This window comes from Diabrotica virgifera, chromosome 4 (genome assembly GCF_917563875.1).
Source record: "Diabrotica virgifera virgifera chromosome 4, PGI_DIABVI_V3a".
Classification (NCBI taxonomy): domain Eukaryota; kingdom Metazoa; phylum Arthropoda; class Insecta; order Coleoptera; family Chrysomelidae; genus Diabrotica; species Diabrotica virgifera.
The window spans coordinates 164,256,763-164,274,351 of record NC_065446.1 but is presented as its reverse complement, the minus strand read 5'-3'; the positions used below and the strand labels follow the sequence as shown (position 1 = coordinate 164,274,351).

The 17,589-nt window shown below is 31.3% G+C and overlaps 1 protein-coding gene across 1 annotated transcript in view; it reads left to right on the top strand.

Annotated features, from left to right (window-relative positions):
* LOC114332329 (citron Rho-interacting kinase) overlaps nt 1–17,589 on the top strand; it is a 199,066-nt gene that overhangs the window by 38,248 nt on the left and 143,229 nt on the right. Inside the window, exon 5 of the mRNA XM_050648479.1 lies at nt 315–843. Within this exon, the coding sequence (XP_050504436.1) occupies nt 315–843 (529 nt within the window). The remainder of the gene's footprint in view (nt 1–314; nt 844–17,589) is intronic.

Here is a 17,589-nt window from a genome sequence, read left to right as displayed (position 1 = left end):
TACCATCCGTGGGACACAATGAACCAAAGACACTTAAAGGAAAAAAAACAATATTAACTCAAAAACGTTCATCTTTATTTATAACCAAATTATGTATAATATATTACTAATATGTGTTTCTTATACTCGTACAATTTCGTGCTTCTAGGTTAAAAGGGGGCTGATATAGACAATTTTAAATTTTGAGTGGTTCATTGTTGAACACATGACTTCATAAAAATAATTTTTGAATTTTTCGTTTAATTTGTGACAATAAAATCTTTCATTTTTTTTTCATATCACGAATATCAAAGTAAATATAAAATTTGTTTAAGGCTCTCAAGAGAACTTTGGAACTGGAACGTAAGGATCGCGTAGAGCTGGAAAGGAAAGCCTTGGACCTTATCAAATCAGCAAAAACAAAATGGGAAACATCGGAGAAACTAAAAGTTGAATCTCTTACTCTTGAAATCGAACAACAAAAAGAGAAAATATCAGAATTAACAACCACGAACAAAATGCTGAATGAACAACTTCAACATGCTTTGAAATTAGAGAACAGACACAAAGAATCTTTAGAAAAGGTCGAATTGCTAAGCAGAAGAAGTGTTATTGGACTAGAATCCAGATTAGACAAAGTAACGAGTGAAACACATGGTACCATATCAGAATTACAAAAAAAAATAAACGAACAAGTACACAAGAATAATATTCTAGAAAACAAATTGTTGGATATGAAAGATAAAGATAAAATACTACGAGAAAAACTGAAATGTTCTGAAAAAGAATATGCCACTTGGAAAGAATTGATTGATGAAGCTGAATCACAAATTAGAAACTTGAATGAAAAAATTAATGTTTTAGGTGAGTATTCTTGTCATTTGTATTAATATATTTTAAGATACATCTAAAGCAACATCTAGCACAATCACAATAAAACAACCCCTCTAGATTAATTCTTCTATTAATATCTATTAATATTCTATTAATAATGTATCCTATCTATTATCTCTGAACAGCAAAAATATATATGATTGTTTAATGAAATTTTTCTGTGAAACTAAAATTAACCTCTAAATTTATTAATCCTGATAATTTGATATATTATGCACATATGAAAAAAGAAGAAGAAGATGTATAATGGAAAAATGTGGTGAGCAACTTGGATAGTCCATAGCGGCCAGCTGCAGCTTTTGAACTGAGTAGAGAGCTGTGGAAGAGTTTGCTATGGAACTCTAAGGACCTCATTGCCTTCTTTCTTTATGTATGAATAGAAAACAAAAAAGTTGTGACTGGCTGATTGACACCCAAGTCTATGCCATAAAAAAAGATTAATTCTTATGTTAAAACCATAGTAGATGTAAAGATATCCAAACGGTAGTCAATAGTAGCACTGAATGGCGAAGAAAACTTCTAAAGGTCGAGGACCTACTTTAGGGCTATAGCAGGCTATAGCAACAGTGTTGATAATGAAGATAACGCGGTAATGTAATGTTGTTCTGAAGCTATTTCCTTGTGGCATTTTTATGATTAACTATTTATATAGGAAATAAGCCACAATTAAATTGAAAAAATAATTTTATTAACGTTTCGACGCCCAAATGGGGTGTCGTTGTCAAAATACAAAATACTACTAAAATAAACAAAAATGTTGTTGCTAAGTAAAATATTCCTCTAATAATTTATTTAATCTGACTCATTTATATTGGCAATTCAGACATATATTATACATTTTAAAGTAGAAGACTTTAAAATGATATTGCCAATATTTATGAGTTGCATTCCTGGGGCGACTTTACTGAAAGATAGTTCATTCGATTACATGAAATCAACCCCAACTCGAGAATATTCGTCACAAAAAATCATAGCATGTGATGATGTGCATGTAGCACAAAAAAATCATAGCAAGCGTGTATCACATGAATTCATATTAGTTTCTTGAGAGTAAATTAAATGTAATAAGTCCAAATACTTACGATGACGGGATAGTATCACGAGGTTTTTTCCTGGTTTTCCCTCGTGATTTACTATGGAATCTCTAGCGCGAGAATTTTACTGTCATCGTTGCATTTGGTTGTCTTTTTAAAGACAGATCACATGCTATGATTTTTTTGTGACGGATATTCTTGAGTTGGGGTTGATTTCATGTAATCGAATGAACTATCTTTCAGTAAAGTCGTCTTAGGAACGCAACTCATAAATATTGGCAATATCATTTTAAAGTCTTTTACTTTAAAATGTATAATATATATGTCTGAATTGCCAATATAAATGAGTCAGATAAAATAAATTATTAGAAGAATATTTTACTTAGCAACAACATTTTTATTTATTTTAGAAGTCCATATTTTGTATTTTGACAACGCACCCGATTCGGGCGTCAAAACGTTAATAAAATTATTTTTTCAATTTAATTGTGGCTTATTTCCCATATAAATAGTTAAACGGTAATGTAAATCTTGAAACAAAATACATTTTTAGTCTACTCGTCAGAAAGGAAAATACCGCTGAACCGCCAAAAATCATACGAACAAGCTGAATTCCTACCCCTGGGCTTCTCTTTAAAATCCCCCTCGTAGGGGGGGCATCAATTGATATCTGTACGCTGTAGAAAAAAATGTTTTTTAAACACGAAATATAGCTAAGATAATTTTATCCAATGTTCATTAGCGTTTTTGTGTAGAATGAACGTTCTCAGAAAAAACGCTTGACACAACGACAAAAAACAAAAATTGCATACGAAAGTTGCACTCTTCACCTTTAACAGGTATTTTGATATTATGTCGATAGGACACTCTGATCACATGATATCGAATTTTTATCGTCGACATTCAAAATCGCCGGTCCCTTCAAGCGTTGTTTATGAGAGAACTGTTCACTCTCCACAAAAAGTGCCACTAAACGTTTTTGTTCAAAATTTCTAAGCTACATTTTGTGTTTGAAACATTTTTTTCTATGGCGCACAGTAGTTATAAATGCTGAAAGCGTGATCATGAGGTAAAAAAATGTCTAGAGGTTTTCTGATTGGCTTAGCTGCCTTTAACTGCCTTTGCATTGCTGGTAGTTGTTTGAATGCAAAAGAGTAAAATGACTCATATTAGATATGATTCTGGCAGTTGTTGGGTATGTATTACGGTTGTACATAAGTACATAATCTTCTTGATGTGCCTATCCGTGACGAATGTTGGCGATCATCATGGCAATCTTCACTTTATCTGTAGCAACGTGGAAAAGCCGTATAGACTCCCTTACAAACGCCTTACCAAGTTAATCAGAGTGGAAGCCCTGACAGGGAGAAGGCCCTTAGGACCTCCACAAATTTAAGAACGATGGGGCTACCCACTGATTCAACTACACGCCGAGTAGTAGTGCTACGAGAAGAAGAAGAAGAATGTTTATTATAATTTTCTTTATTTATTCTAATGTAGCTATGTACCGTAATGTTATAAAATTGTATCTGTGTCTCGTGAGTTTAGTGATGTGAGTCGAGAATATTTCCAAGCGAATATTCGCGAACATTGGAAAGTTTCCGAGAATATTCGCCTATACAAAATGGAAATATTCCCCTGGCCGCGAATATTCCCGAAAACTGTCAATGGAAAATTCTCGAGAATATTTCCGAGAACTTTCAAGAATGTTTCCGAGAACTTTCCATAATATTCCCGATAACTTTCCATAACATTTCCGAGAACTTTTGAGAATATTTCCAAGAGCCTTTTTATTTGGACATAAGAGTCAGTGACGTAATTTGAATTTACATGGAAATAGCGCTATTTAATTCACACGGCCGGCGATCCTATACCACTGCCAAGTACAAAAGGAACATTGTTTTGAAAATTACCTTCATTATTTTTATAGTAAAAATGTCTAAAGCTATACTAAAATCACAATAAAGATGCACTAGAAATAAACAAACCAATAGACATTGAACGAGGAGTACTCCCGAATCATGATTTACAATGTATAACATTTTTCAAATCATGATTTGGGATTAACAATGTATATTATTGTAAATCATGATTTGGGAGTCATTTTGAGAGTGAAGAGCATATATTAGCTATGCAGTGTATAGACAGGATATTAAGAGGAAACAGTAGCGATCAACAGGTAGCAAAAACGCGTTCGAAGATTGCGGCTGTAATTTTGAATATTTTTTCGAGATATTTGGCACACGTATTCGTAATATAATAAAGAATGGCGGTACAGAGCCCAATTTGAAAAATATATTAATATGTGGAAATTACTCTGTAATTAAATGCAATATTAAAAAAACGAGCCTGTACCGCCATTAAGAAGCACAAAAAATACACTTTCTTCAAATAAACTTTTTTATCCGATGCCTAGATTTTTTGTCATTTTGGAACTACTAAAATTTTTTATTTCATTAGTAGTTCCAAAATGACACAAAATCTAGGCATCGGATAAAAAAGTTTATTTGAAGAAAGTGTATTTTTTTGTTTTTCTTAATGGCGGTACAGGCTCGTTTTTTTAATATTGTATTTAATTATAGAGTAATTTCCACATATTAATATATTTTTCACATTGGGCTCTGTGCCGCCATTCTTTATTATATTACGAATACGTATGCCAAATATCTCGAAAAAATATTCAAAATTACAGCCGCAATCTTGGAACGCGTTTTGGCTACCTGTTGATCGCTACTGTTTCCTCTTAACCAATCATCCCAAGTTTGTTGACAAAAAAGAAAACATTTTTACAGAACTAGCAAAGTTCTGTGCAAAAGCAGACCTTTGGTCAATGGATATTATTTTGCTCCAACCAATCATCCCAAGTTTATTGACAAAAAAGAAAACATTTTTACAGAACTAGCAAAGTTCTGTGCAAAAGCAGACCTTTGGTCAATGGATATTATTTTGCTTTCAGCACGATCAGTAGATTGTATAAACTGGTGACAAGGAATGTGCACCAAAACTTCTTTAAAATATTTGGCAATTACAATACTGGGGTTACCAGCTTCCTACGCTGAAACAGAGCGTAGTTATAGCACATACTTTTTCATACATAATAATAGGAGAAATAGACTATAGATAGAGCAGAGAAGTTTACTGTATAATAGCTCATAATGAAAAACTCCTAAAAGATCATAAACATGGAAAAATGGTATGTGATGAGAGTCTTTCTATAACTCATCTGTTGGAACTAGGGTAATACTCTAAATCCATATCAGAAAATGAAAGATTAACGAGACAGAGAGAGACTCTTCATTACATTCTCTTCATAATACAGCTCGTGTGAAGCTTGTGTGAAGAAAATGTCTCTGGCTCATAAGAATAGACTCTTACTTATTTGTATAGTTTATAATTCCTAAGAATCTCTGGCTCATAAGAATAGACTCTTACTTATTTATATAGTTTATAATTCCTAAGAATGTTGTAGTGTTTTTTGTTATTATTAGTTAAGAAAAAAGTAAGTCAATATTGGGTTGTTTATTGTATGTTACCATTTTTATTTAAATATTTTTTAAATAAATAACTTTTTTAGTTTTAATTATAATGACTAATAACAAATATTCAGAGTATTTTTTTAATTAAGTTAAATAAATTTTAAAAAAGTATTTTTGGACATTTAATTGTTAACAGATTTTTCTGTAGCCGTAATACCACAACAATAAGTAAAGCTAACTACTGATTTGTATAATTTATTACAATAATTTTAATAAAAAGGCAATATTTCCATAAGTTTCCAATATTCCCGGAAAGTTTTGGGAAACTTTCCTTCGTTCGAATCTTCCCGGAAATTTTACATCACGACGTGAGTTCCATTGAAATATTGGAATAAATAATTTATTATAGTTCTTTTTTAAATACCCATTATCGATCACAAGAATTATAATAATTATTGTACCTACCGGTTATTTGTAGACATGATAAAAACTATTTGTTGTTTTACAGTGTTACTAATTAAAGTAGTAGAGTAGATTAAAATGTCTCGGTAACTAATTATGATTAGGATTAGACAAATTCCCAATTTCTAAGACAAACGTTTAATGAACTAATTAATAACAACGATCTTGACAAAGTTATCTACACAGGTGCTTCTATGGGACCGACAACTGCAGGATGTGTTGTGATTTTGTTGTTTTACGGTGTTACTCATTTTTTTATTGTTAGTTTTGTTTATTTTGATTGCTAAATTCACAACTTATGGTTTGCATTGAGTGTTACTTATTAATTTTCTATGATTCAATTCGGGTTAGATTTAGATAATTTTTGTTTCATACAAAAGAAATAATAACGGAAGAATTTCTTGTTTAATATTTTCTCCATATATTTTCTCATTTCAGCAATATTTGGTGTGAATCCGAAAACAAATATTTTTATCACTTGCAATAATCACTTTAGAATTATGAAAATTCCACAAGGAAAAAGTTTTCCTGTAGTTGGCTGTATACCATGTAATACAAAAAACAGTAAATCCTTTAATTTTATATTTAAAATCCCTAAAAAGGGCTACATCACAATCAGAACTAGTCTTCGACTCTGATTGTGATGTAGCCCTTTTTAGGGATTTTAAATATACCTTTTATAAAGGATTAACTGTTTTTTAGGATTATGCTGATTTTTAACGCGCTTTCATTGTAGGGCATATTTGCCGATATGGTATACATTTTTAGCTTCAGCAGTATGCCAATTAATGATAAATATAATTTTTTTTTATTTGGAAACCTTAATTAAACACGGTACAAATCAATGACTTGTTTAAATAACATAATGATTTGAAGCGTTTATCACGTTTAACACTTGTCCAAAAATTAAAAATTTTGCAAATCAAGAAAAAGTGCCCAGCTTCAATTTATTCCAAATCTTACTTTTACTAAGATATTCATTGGAAGGAATGTGCATATCAAAATAATTGTACAAGTTGGCTTCATATTTTATTGATGTTTTAAGAAAAAATACGTACAAACTTAGCAAAATACCGGGTGTCCACTTATATTTTCCCCCATTTTAACTGCCTATAACTTCTAACCGGCTCAAGATAGAAATATGCGGTTTTCACTGAAATGTTTTATTTTAGTAAAAGTTTTGTCTGAATGGATGGAATTTTTTATATCGCTTTCAAATACGAAATAAAAAATGGCGGATTTTTGAAAAAAACTTTGTTGACTTTTTTGTAATGTAACACCCAGTATATTCTTTTGTAATTTGAAAGAAAGGTCATTTACCTATCTAGCGATATAAAGTTTTTCAAAATCGGTTGTCAAGTCACTGAGTAATTAATTTTTAAAATGAGAGGTGCAACGTGGATATCACATACCTAAATAACATAACTAAGCAAGTTATGTGATTTCCACATTGCATCTTTCATTTTAAAAATTAATTGCTCAGTCATTTGACAACCGATTTTAAAAAAAATTTATGCGCTGGATAGATAAATGACCGTTTTTTCAAGTTTTTAGGTAAATGACCATTTTTTATATCGCTTTTAAATAAAAAATGGCGGAGTTTTGAAAAAAAATAACGTTGTTGACTTTTTTTATTAAAACACCCAGTATATTTTTTTGTGTCTTGAAAAAACGGTCATTTATCTATCCAGCGATATAAAAAGTTTTAAAATCGGTTGCCAAATGACTGAGCAATTCATTTTTAAAATGAGAGATGCAATGTGGAAATCACATAACATAATATCATTTTGCTCAGTTATGTTATTTAGGTATGTGATATCCACGTTGCACCCCTCATTTTAAAAATCAATTACTCAGTGATTTGACAACGGATTTTGAAAAACTTTATATCGCTGGATAGGTGAATGACCTTTCTTTCAATTTACAAAAAAATATACTGGGTGTTCCATTAAAAAAAAGTCAACAAAGTTTTTTTCCAAAATCCGCCATTTTTTATTTCGTATTTGAAAGCGATATAAAAAATTCAATCCATTCAGACAAAACTTTTACTAAAATAAAGGTACATTTCATATCAAATCACTCAGGCAAAAAATTTTGGATCTCCGATTTGTCTGAAAATTGGTATATAGCTTCTGCGGCACGTAAAAATAAGATATTTAAGGTCAAAAAATCTTCTTCTTCTTTTTTTCTCAAAATGTTATTTTATGCGATTTTACAGTGATTTGGTGTTTATTTAAACATATTTACATTTTCTGTCGTAAAGTATCAATGAAAAACATAATATTTTAATAGTAAGGACTCAAAAATGTCATTATATGGCATTATAACAAGTTACCTTGAATCAAAACAAGTTTTTGATCAAATTATATAGTGTAAAAAACGTTAAAATACCCAAAATATACGAAATAGTGTGTTTTTATATTTTCCTCCATTCCCAAAATACGTCATCATCGATTTGGCTGAAAATTTGCCCACAGATAGCCAAAAGATAGGACTTTAAGTGGTTAGAAGGATTTGAATTATATTACAATACCAAAAAAGTTACATGCAGTAATATCAGACTCAAAAGTATATATTAGTCCAGTCGGGATAGCATTTGACCTTGAATGCCGAGCGGCCCAAAATTTTATTTTTCTGATCTTTAGGGGAGTCAATAGTAGCCTAAATTTAAAATCACGAATGAATTCCTCCGTTACGTTAGCCGCCATCTTGATTTTAAAGGAGAACCTGTTTTGCTCAATATCTCCGCCATTTTTAACTTTTCGACAAAAATGGTAGGAACCGAAATTGTTCCAAATAAATTGTATTTGCAATTATTACAATTTCTTTTTAACAATTTTTGTCGTGAGGACGATATTTTCGAGTTAATTGTACTTACAGTAGACGACTATATTTTTGACTATAATATTGCATGTAACTTTTTTGTTATTGTAATATAATTCAAATCCTTCTCACCACTTAAAGTCCTATATTTTGTTTATCTGTGGGCAAATTTTCGGCCAAATCGATTATGATGTATTTTGGGAATGGAGACAAATGTAAAAAAACGGTATTTTAACGTTTTCTACACTATAAAATTTGATCAAAAGCTTGTTTTGAATCAAAGTAACTTGTTATAATGCCATATAATGACATTTTTGAGTCCCTTCTATTAAAATATTATGTTTTCCATTGTTACTTTACGATAGAAAATGCAAATTTGTATAAATAAACACCAAATCACTGTAAAATCGCATAAAATATCATTTTAAGAAAAAAAGAAGAAGAAGATTTTTTGACCTTAAATATCTTATTTTTACATCCCGCAGAAGCTATATACCAATTTTCAGACAAAGCGGAGGTCCAAAATTTTTTTTGCTCCAAAATTGAGTGATTTGAAATGGAATGACCCTAAAACATTTCAGCGAAAACCGCATATTTCTATGTTGAAGCGTTTAGAAGTTATAGGCAGTTAAAATGGGGGAAAATATAAGTGGACACCCGGTATATGAAGGGTCAGAGGGAAAAACGATGAATGTCAATTTTTGGTCATTTTGCGATTTTTGTGCAATCTGTTAGCTTAGACAAAGTACTATCAACCTGTGAATGGCCAAGGGGAAATAACGATGAAAATCGTCTTAAAAACACGTCTCAAGATTGTACGCAAGGGGGAAAACAATGAATATGTAACTTTGTTTCTCATTTTACCGAGAATGCTTCCAGATATACATTCATCGTTCTTCTCCCTGGCTCTTCATATTGGAAAATATAGAGGTATGGTTCTTTTCATGAGGATTTTTCAGTATGTCACAAATGATAGAAAAAAAGGTAAGTCCGTGATAATATACATTTATAACATTTATTCTAACATGACATTTTAGTTAAATCTGACAGTTGTCAAATTTTATTTGCAATTGGGCATAATAACAAATCAATTGTCTTATTGCATTTATAAAATGGTATTTTCTTTGCTTTGTATAGTCTTATAAATTGTACAAATTATATTCGGAGATATATTATATAATTAGTAAATAATTTTTTTTTCTATTATAGCGCCATCTATCGACAACTAGAATAATTATCAAAGTAATCACCGACGTGCCTTTTTTCTGTCATATACAATTTAATGCGTTAGAAAGAAATCGAAAAACTGTTACGCACTGAAAAATGCTCATGAGAAAAAGCATATTGTGTTAAACTGTTACCGCAATACTGAACTATTTCCAATACAAAAGAAACAAAGATCACCTATGACTAATAAAGAATGCACACAACTAATAAATTTACGAATAAGATCATTCAAGCTCAACGATGACCGTTGATTAAGATGGGACAAGTGTTGCTTTTACAAAAAACTGCATGGACATTGTTGTTTTTATAAAACTATCAAAATGTTCTATGTAGTTTACTCCGGACATCTGAAATTTTTACACAACTGAATGTGTGAGATGGATAAAGAAACTACTATTCTATGAGAATAATACATAAAGTCGAATTTGCAAAAAATGGACATGTGACAAATAAACGCTTCAATTGTTTAAATATTTTTTATGGTGATTTACAATAATTTAGATGTATAGCTGTCTACATTTTAATGCCAAAATCGTACTTTTCCATTTTTTTAATAACCGTGATCGTATTATTTTATGCTATTCAGTAATATTCTGGGCTAATTAGCAAAATACAAAGAAAAGTTATTTACCAGCAATTTTATTGCTGGAATCGAATCTTATGATTCTATGTATTAATAATATAGGTATGCAAAGTCCGCAGCTAGCGTGCTACTTTTTTTATAAACAAAATGGCGCCCCAAATCGTGTTTTTTCAATTATTGCTCCATAACTCCAAAGAATTTAACTTTACACTCAAAACACCCAAATAAAAATTCACCCTAATTAAATTCTGCATAGAGACACATTTTTCCCGATTTACTTTGATGAAACATTTTCGCGGGTTTTTCCAACAAAATCTTTAATTATCAACTAAAATTTTAGGTAAGTAATTTTTTATCAATAATTAAATAACTTTGTGACATAAAAGTCCTTTTGACATAGATTATATTTCGAGTTAATTAACAACTTACGGTCGCTATAATAACCATAATAATTATGTTACATAAGATTAACTATAATTTTTGTATGAAAAGGCACTATGCCTATCGAATGCACTTTACAGAATTGAAATTGGGCTATTTGTGCGGCTTCAGGAATATTTTAAAATAATAAACAATTTTTTGACTTACCTATAATCAAATAGAATATATCGGCAACTATTAAATTAAATTATGACAACGGTATTGGAAAGAACGCGAGAGGACGCTTCTTTTGAAAGTAAAAACGTTTAATTGCGATGAGTGGTTCCTGAGATACTACCAGTCAAAGTTGACCGGCATGCACGGCGAAGATATAAACAATAGGATGGTAATTTTTTAACTATCACCTTTTTATTTCAGTGCTCTTTCTCCACAAATTTTCATATCTTTAAAAGACATAACATATATTATAATAATAAAAACGATCGGTATTATGAGTGAAAAATACCAAAATTCCAATCAAAAATTAGGTTGGAGAATCTCAAAGTTCAAAATCGGTATACGTTAAAAAAAATGCATTTTCTCGGCTTCCCATGGAGCAATTTTCTTCACTTTTTTTTATTCCCAAGTAACTTGAGTAGAACCATCTAACTAACGCATTATAAAATGTCAAAGTTGCTTTTGTTTTGTTATAATAAATTAATTTAGGTACCTATTTATTATAACAAAAATTTTTAATTTGTTTAAACAAAGATTGTTTAAATAATTATACAGCTTTCAAATGAGAATATTTGTATTTTAAACGTTAAAAGCTACACTTGTGGTAAGTTTACCTAAAAAAAAGTCTACGACTGGAAAAATATGTAGTTTGTTTTCTTATAAATCAATTAATATATTATAACAAAACAAAAGCAACTCTGACATTTAATAATACATTAGTTAGATGGCTCTAATCGAGTTACTTGGGATACACAATAATACACAATTTATATTTCATTGACTGTACCAGGAAAGTATTTAACTCCACAGTGGCCACAAAACAATCATAATATTATTAGTTTGCCTTAATAATTATTCAATTAATCAATTAATTTATTATAACAAAACCAAAGCATCTTTGAACAGATTTTGAACTTTGAGATTCCATTTTATTTATTAGATGTAATATATTTTTATATATTTATATATTTATTATTATATATATATTATATTTATATATATATATATTATATTTTTATATATTTATTAGATGTAATGATAGATTGATTGGCCCAAGAGTAGTGCATCAAGGTTTACCACAAGGATCAGTCCTCAGTCCCTTGTTGTTTAATCTATACACTCTAGATCTCCACAGTATAGGAATTAGATGCAGTATATTACAATATGCAGATGATTTCTGCTTTTACAATGTGAATAAGTTGTACCAACAAAGTATTAATTCAACTAAGATGGTACTGGGTGATGCAAGAGAGTATTGTTTTAAACAAGGATTTGACCTTACTGCAAATAAATCAGCGGTGGTGTTTTTTACGCGACATCGCTTACCAGTTATGACCAGCATCATGATTAACAACCTAAGTATACCCGTTCATAAGCACTACACTTATCTTGGTATTACATTGGACACCAAGTTAACATGGGATGAACACATTAATAAGTGCTTAATAAAATGTGAGAAAAGTTTAAATATTCTTAAAGTAGTTAATCGCTATCGATGGGGTGCTGACCCTAAAATTAATTTAATGTTTTATCGTGCATATACCAGATCCATTCTCGACTATGGAAGCATTCTATATGGATCTGCCACAAACAGTCGCCTTAAAAAACTAGATCGCATTCAATATAAGGCTCTGCGGTTAGTTCTAGGTGCGCTCAAGTCTACGCCTATAGAGAATCTTTTAGCTGAATCCATGGAGCCTCCTTTACATTTAAGACGACTATTTTTGGCTGAAAAATTTATTCTTAAATGCCAATCTTACAACCAAACTGAACTACTACAAAAAATATGTGACATCTCTGTTTCTAATCTTGTCGACAAATGGTGGCACAACAGGAATTCTCCTATTTTAGCAGTAGCATACTCGAACGTTTCTCAGCACCTAAACAGTCCAGGTGAATTAACTTTCTTTAAATCGAGTTTTAATATATCTTATACCAATGTTAATGTTTGGTTCCCAAATTTTGACAGTGAGAATCCAGTTGACTTTCAGCAACATATAGCCAAGCTTGATAATCCATGCAGGATTTTCACGGATGGTTCAAAATCAAGATTGGGAGTTGGATGTGCTGTATATATTCCGGATCACCAAGAATCCTTGATGTTCAAGTTAGATAAACAATGTTCCATATACTCTGCAGAAATGTTCGCGATTTATCAAGCTCTAGAATGGGCTGTCAACAAAAAAAATTCTAACAAGCAAGTTGTAATTATGTCTGATTCAAGATCTTCGTTATTAGCTCTAGAAAACACACGTAAACATTTATATAAAAATAGCCTTGTCGTCAAAATTTTAGAAAACCAACTAAAGCTACTGGAAAAACAGACTTCTGTAACTTTCGTCTGGGTAAAAGGACATATTGGTATTTCCGGTAACATAAAAGCAGATTTTTTTGCTAAAGAGGCAATCTTAAAAGGATCGGAAATAACTTGGCTAGATAGAAGCGATATAACAGCTACTCGCAAGAAAAGTTTGAAACAAAATTGGGATATTGAGTGGCACGCTTTCTGCAATCGAAGCAACAATCTCTACACCAAAATTCATCCTAGTTTACCTACTGAGCCTTTTGCTATCAGAAGTTATCCCAATAGAAATATATATGCCATGTTTATTAGATGTCTCTTTAATCATGCCACTGTCAAGTCATACCTCTATAGATTTAACCTATCCGAATCAGATCTTTGCGATTGCAATGGATATGTTGACGATATTAATCATTGGTTGTTTGGATGCAAACATAATGATGTTGCAATTAAGTTTTTGATGAACAATCTGGTTCAAGAAGAAATACCTTTCCCACAAAATAATGCTTCTCTTTTATATTTGTCTCGTAGAAATTCTAAAATTAAACAAATCATCTGGGAGTTTTTAAAAAGGACTAAGAGAAAAATTTAACTTGCACTGAATGAGTCCGGTTGAATGTGTTTAGCAATAATTATTGTTTTTTTATGTTTATCCTTATTATGTAATATTGTCTCCCTGTGAAAGTTCATTAAGTAGATTTTGCAGGGAGGTAATAAGAATAGAATTGTATAAAAGTTTATTTTGAAAAAATTAAAAAAAAAAAAAAAAAAAAAAAAAAATATACAAAAAAATATGTATACAAAAAAAATGTATAAAAAAAATTAAATCTTAATAAAAAAAAAATAAATAAAAAAAAGTATAATAAATTATAAAAAAATAAAAAAAGAGAAAAAAAAATTAAAAACACAAAGAGGGTGTAAACCTCCGCGGGGTTGATCCGGGTTGAAGCCTTATCGCTGTGTAAAAAAAAAACATATATTTATTAGCATTTAGTATTAGTATTTAGTATTAGCATGTAGTTTTTTTTGTCGATTTAATTATTTGTAAATTAATTTAAGTTGGTTAGGGCCATGAATGAGGAGTATACCTCCTGGTCAATTAAATGTTTCCACTTCTACATATGTATGTATGTATGTGCGTGCATAAGTATTATATGTGCGCACATGTACCTAATGTATTATGTAATGCAATGTATTATATTTGGAATATTGTAGCAAACAGTAATTTATTATCTATCGTGGCTGAATGGATCAAGTAATCCAAAGCCAATAAGGAAAAAAAAAAAAGAGATTCCATTTTCTCCAACCTAATTTTTAATTGGAATTTTGGTATTTTTCACTCGTAATACCGATAGCTTTTATTATTATAATATATGTTATGAGTCTTTTAAAGATATGAAAATTTGTGTGAAGAAAGAGGACCGAAATAAAAAGGTGATAGTTCAAAATTACCGTCCTATTGTTTATATATTTGCCGTACATGCAAGGAACCACTCATCGCAATTAAACTTTTTTCCTTTTAAAATAAGCATCCTGTCGCGTTCTTTCCAATACCGTTTTCATAATTTAATTTAATTTATTAGTTTCCGAGATATGCTATTTGTTTATAAGCCAAAAAATTGTTTATAATTTTAAAATATTCCTGAGGCCAATAGCCCAATTTCAATTTTGTAAAGTATATTATATAGGTATATTTTTTATACAAAAATTGTAGTTATTCCTACGTATTATAATTGTTATGGTTTTCAATTTTCATCTGTTTCTGGAAATATAATCTGAACCAAAAGGGCTTTATGTCTCCAAGTTATTTAATTATTGATAAATAATTACTCACCTAAAATTTTAGTTGAAAATTAAAGATTTTGTTGGAAAAACCCGCATTTTCCGAGGAAAATTTTCGTCAAAGTAAATCGGGAAAAACTTGTCTTTATGCAGAATTTAATTACGGTGAATTTTTATTTAGGTGTTTTTGGTGTAGTTAAAATCTTTGGAGTTATAGAGCAATAATTGAAAAAAACACGATTTGGAGGCGCCATTTTGTTTATAAAAAAAGTAGCACACTATCTGCGGACTTTGCATACCTATATTATTAATATATAGAATCGTAAGATTCCATTCCAGCAATAAAATTGCTGGTAAATAACTTTTCCCAAAAATGGCCTATTCTCCGATAACCTGCCCAGACTATAAGTCTTTATCTGTAGAGTCGTCATATTATGAGTTTTCAGGTTTACATTTTTCTATTACACAGCCTTCTTTTTCTTCTTGTGCCGTGCTCGATTATCGAGCGTTGGCTATCAAATTGGCTATAGTAATTTTGTTGACGGCAGCTCGGAAAAGGGATGCAGACGATCTGTTAAACCATTCTCTCAGGTTTCTAAGCCATGACGTTCTTTTTTGACTTGGCCCGCTTCTTCCGTCTACCTTGCCTATGGAGTATATTATATCTGTCTGGGTGTCGCATAAAATGACCAAAATATTCAAGTTTGCGATTTTTAACTGTTCTGACGACTTCCGTAACTTTTCCCATCCAATGCAAATAGACGGAGAGGCAGCCCTGAAAAATCTATTTGAATTTACTAAAGCTACATGTTTCACAGTTGATTACTGTGAGTGTGTAGAGAAACATACTGCGGTCGGTCAAGCGAAACGTAAAACAGGAGTTACTGAGAGGGTATCAAAGTTGCTTTCCTACGATGATAATTAAATCCATTTACTAAGGCTGAAAATCAGTACACACATTCTAAATTAAATATAAATAAAAGTTATTATAGTCGGTCAGCTGTATGACGGGACAGAGCCGGTCGGTCGGCCCCAATAGTCGATTAAGGAAATGAAACATTTTGGCTCGCAATTTTTTCGTCCAGCATGGATTTACTTGAAATTTTCACGGAAGGTAGGGAATAGTCCAAGGATCATTTTCTATATAATGCCGCTATCATACGCTAAAACCTTGGGGGTGGTTGCCACCCCATCTCGGGGGTGGGAATTTTTTTAGTACATTTTAACGATCTAATTCGATGCAAAAAGTGATTCGAAGAAAAAAATGTTTTTTACATTTTCTTCGTAAAACTAATATTTTTCGAGTTATTCGCCAATGAAAATAACAGTTTCTCGACGAAAAACAAAGTGAATTTTAGTAGGTTTTTTGAGAATACCTCGAAAAATATGCATTTAATCAAAAGAACTGTAGATATCAAAATTGTATCTTTTAGTAACACAAACCAAATTCTTTTCCAATAATATCTTTAACCTTTTCGCTGCGGAGCGGCAGAGAGGATTTGCATCCCGTCGCTGCGGCGCTAATAGACGTCTCCCGCAGTGAAGCAAATATTTTTGGCTTTTAGGTTACAGGTGACTTAATTGTCATAATTCTATCATTTGTTTTACTTTATTATTTTATTTCAACTATTTTTTGCCAATTCTAGAACTATTATAAATTTATATATATAATAAATAAGGTAGTAAATCAAATGATAGGGTTCATTTGTTCTTAGGGTTCTTCCAGTTCCACCATCGAATAATGTTTACCCCTTTTTGGTGACAGTGGCATGATGTAATACTTATTACCAGTATTTTTGATTTCAAACAAAACGTAATAATAATAATAGTCTCCCGTTTTATACCGCTCACGTGGCTTTGGGAGTATAGCAGGGTAGTCTGCTATATCTAGGGCCTACGGTATACAAGGAAGGTAACAGGGCCAGTGCTACGCTTCAACCGCCTATTATTACCCCTGGTTTTACCCAAGGTACTCATTTTATTCAGGCTGAGTCGACCTGGGGCCTATAAACATTTAGTTGTCTAAAATGTCTAGTTGTTCTTGCCGGCGGTAGGATTTGAACTCCGGACCACCGGCACGCTAGCCTAGCACACTACCACTCGGCTACGCCGGCCCAAAACGTAATAATTAGCGACAATATTCACTTTACGGTACCAACGCATTCGCAATACCAAACACCTTCTCAGTTACCCCTCCTACTCATCCCGCTCGAGGCACTTTAGGTGGGCGGTTCACGCCCATTTATTCAGAAACCATCTGATGACATTATATTTTATATTTTGTTTACGTTATATTTTGTCTATACGCAAATAATCGCTAACCGCAGCGAAGCGGTTAGCCTGTTGCAAATATGCGTTTCCCGCACATCTCGTGCACTACTGAAATTACACAAATATGCGGTTCCCGCAGTCAAAGGGTTAAGACCAACA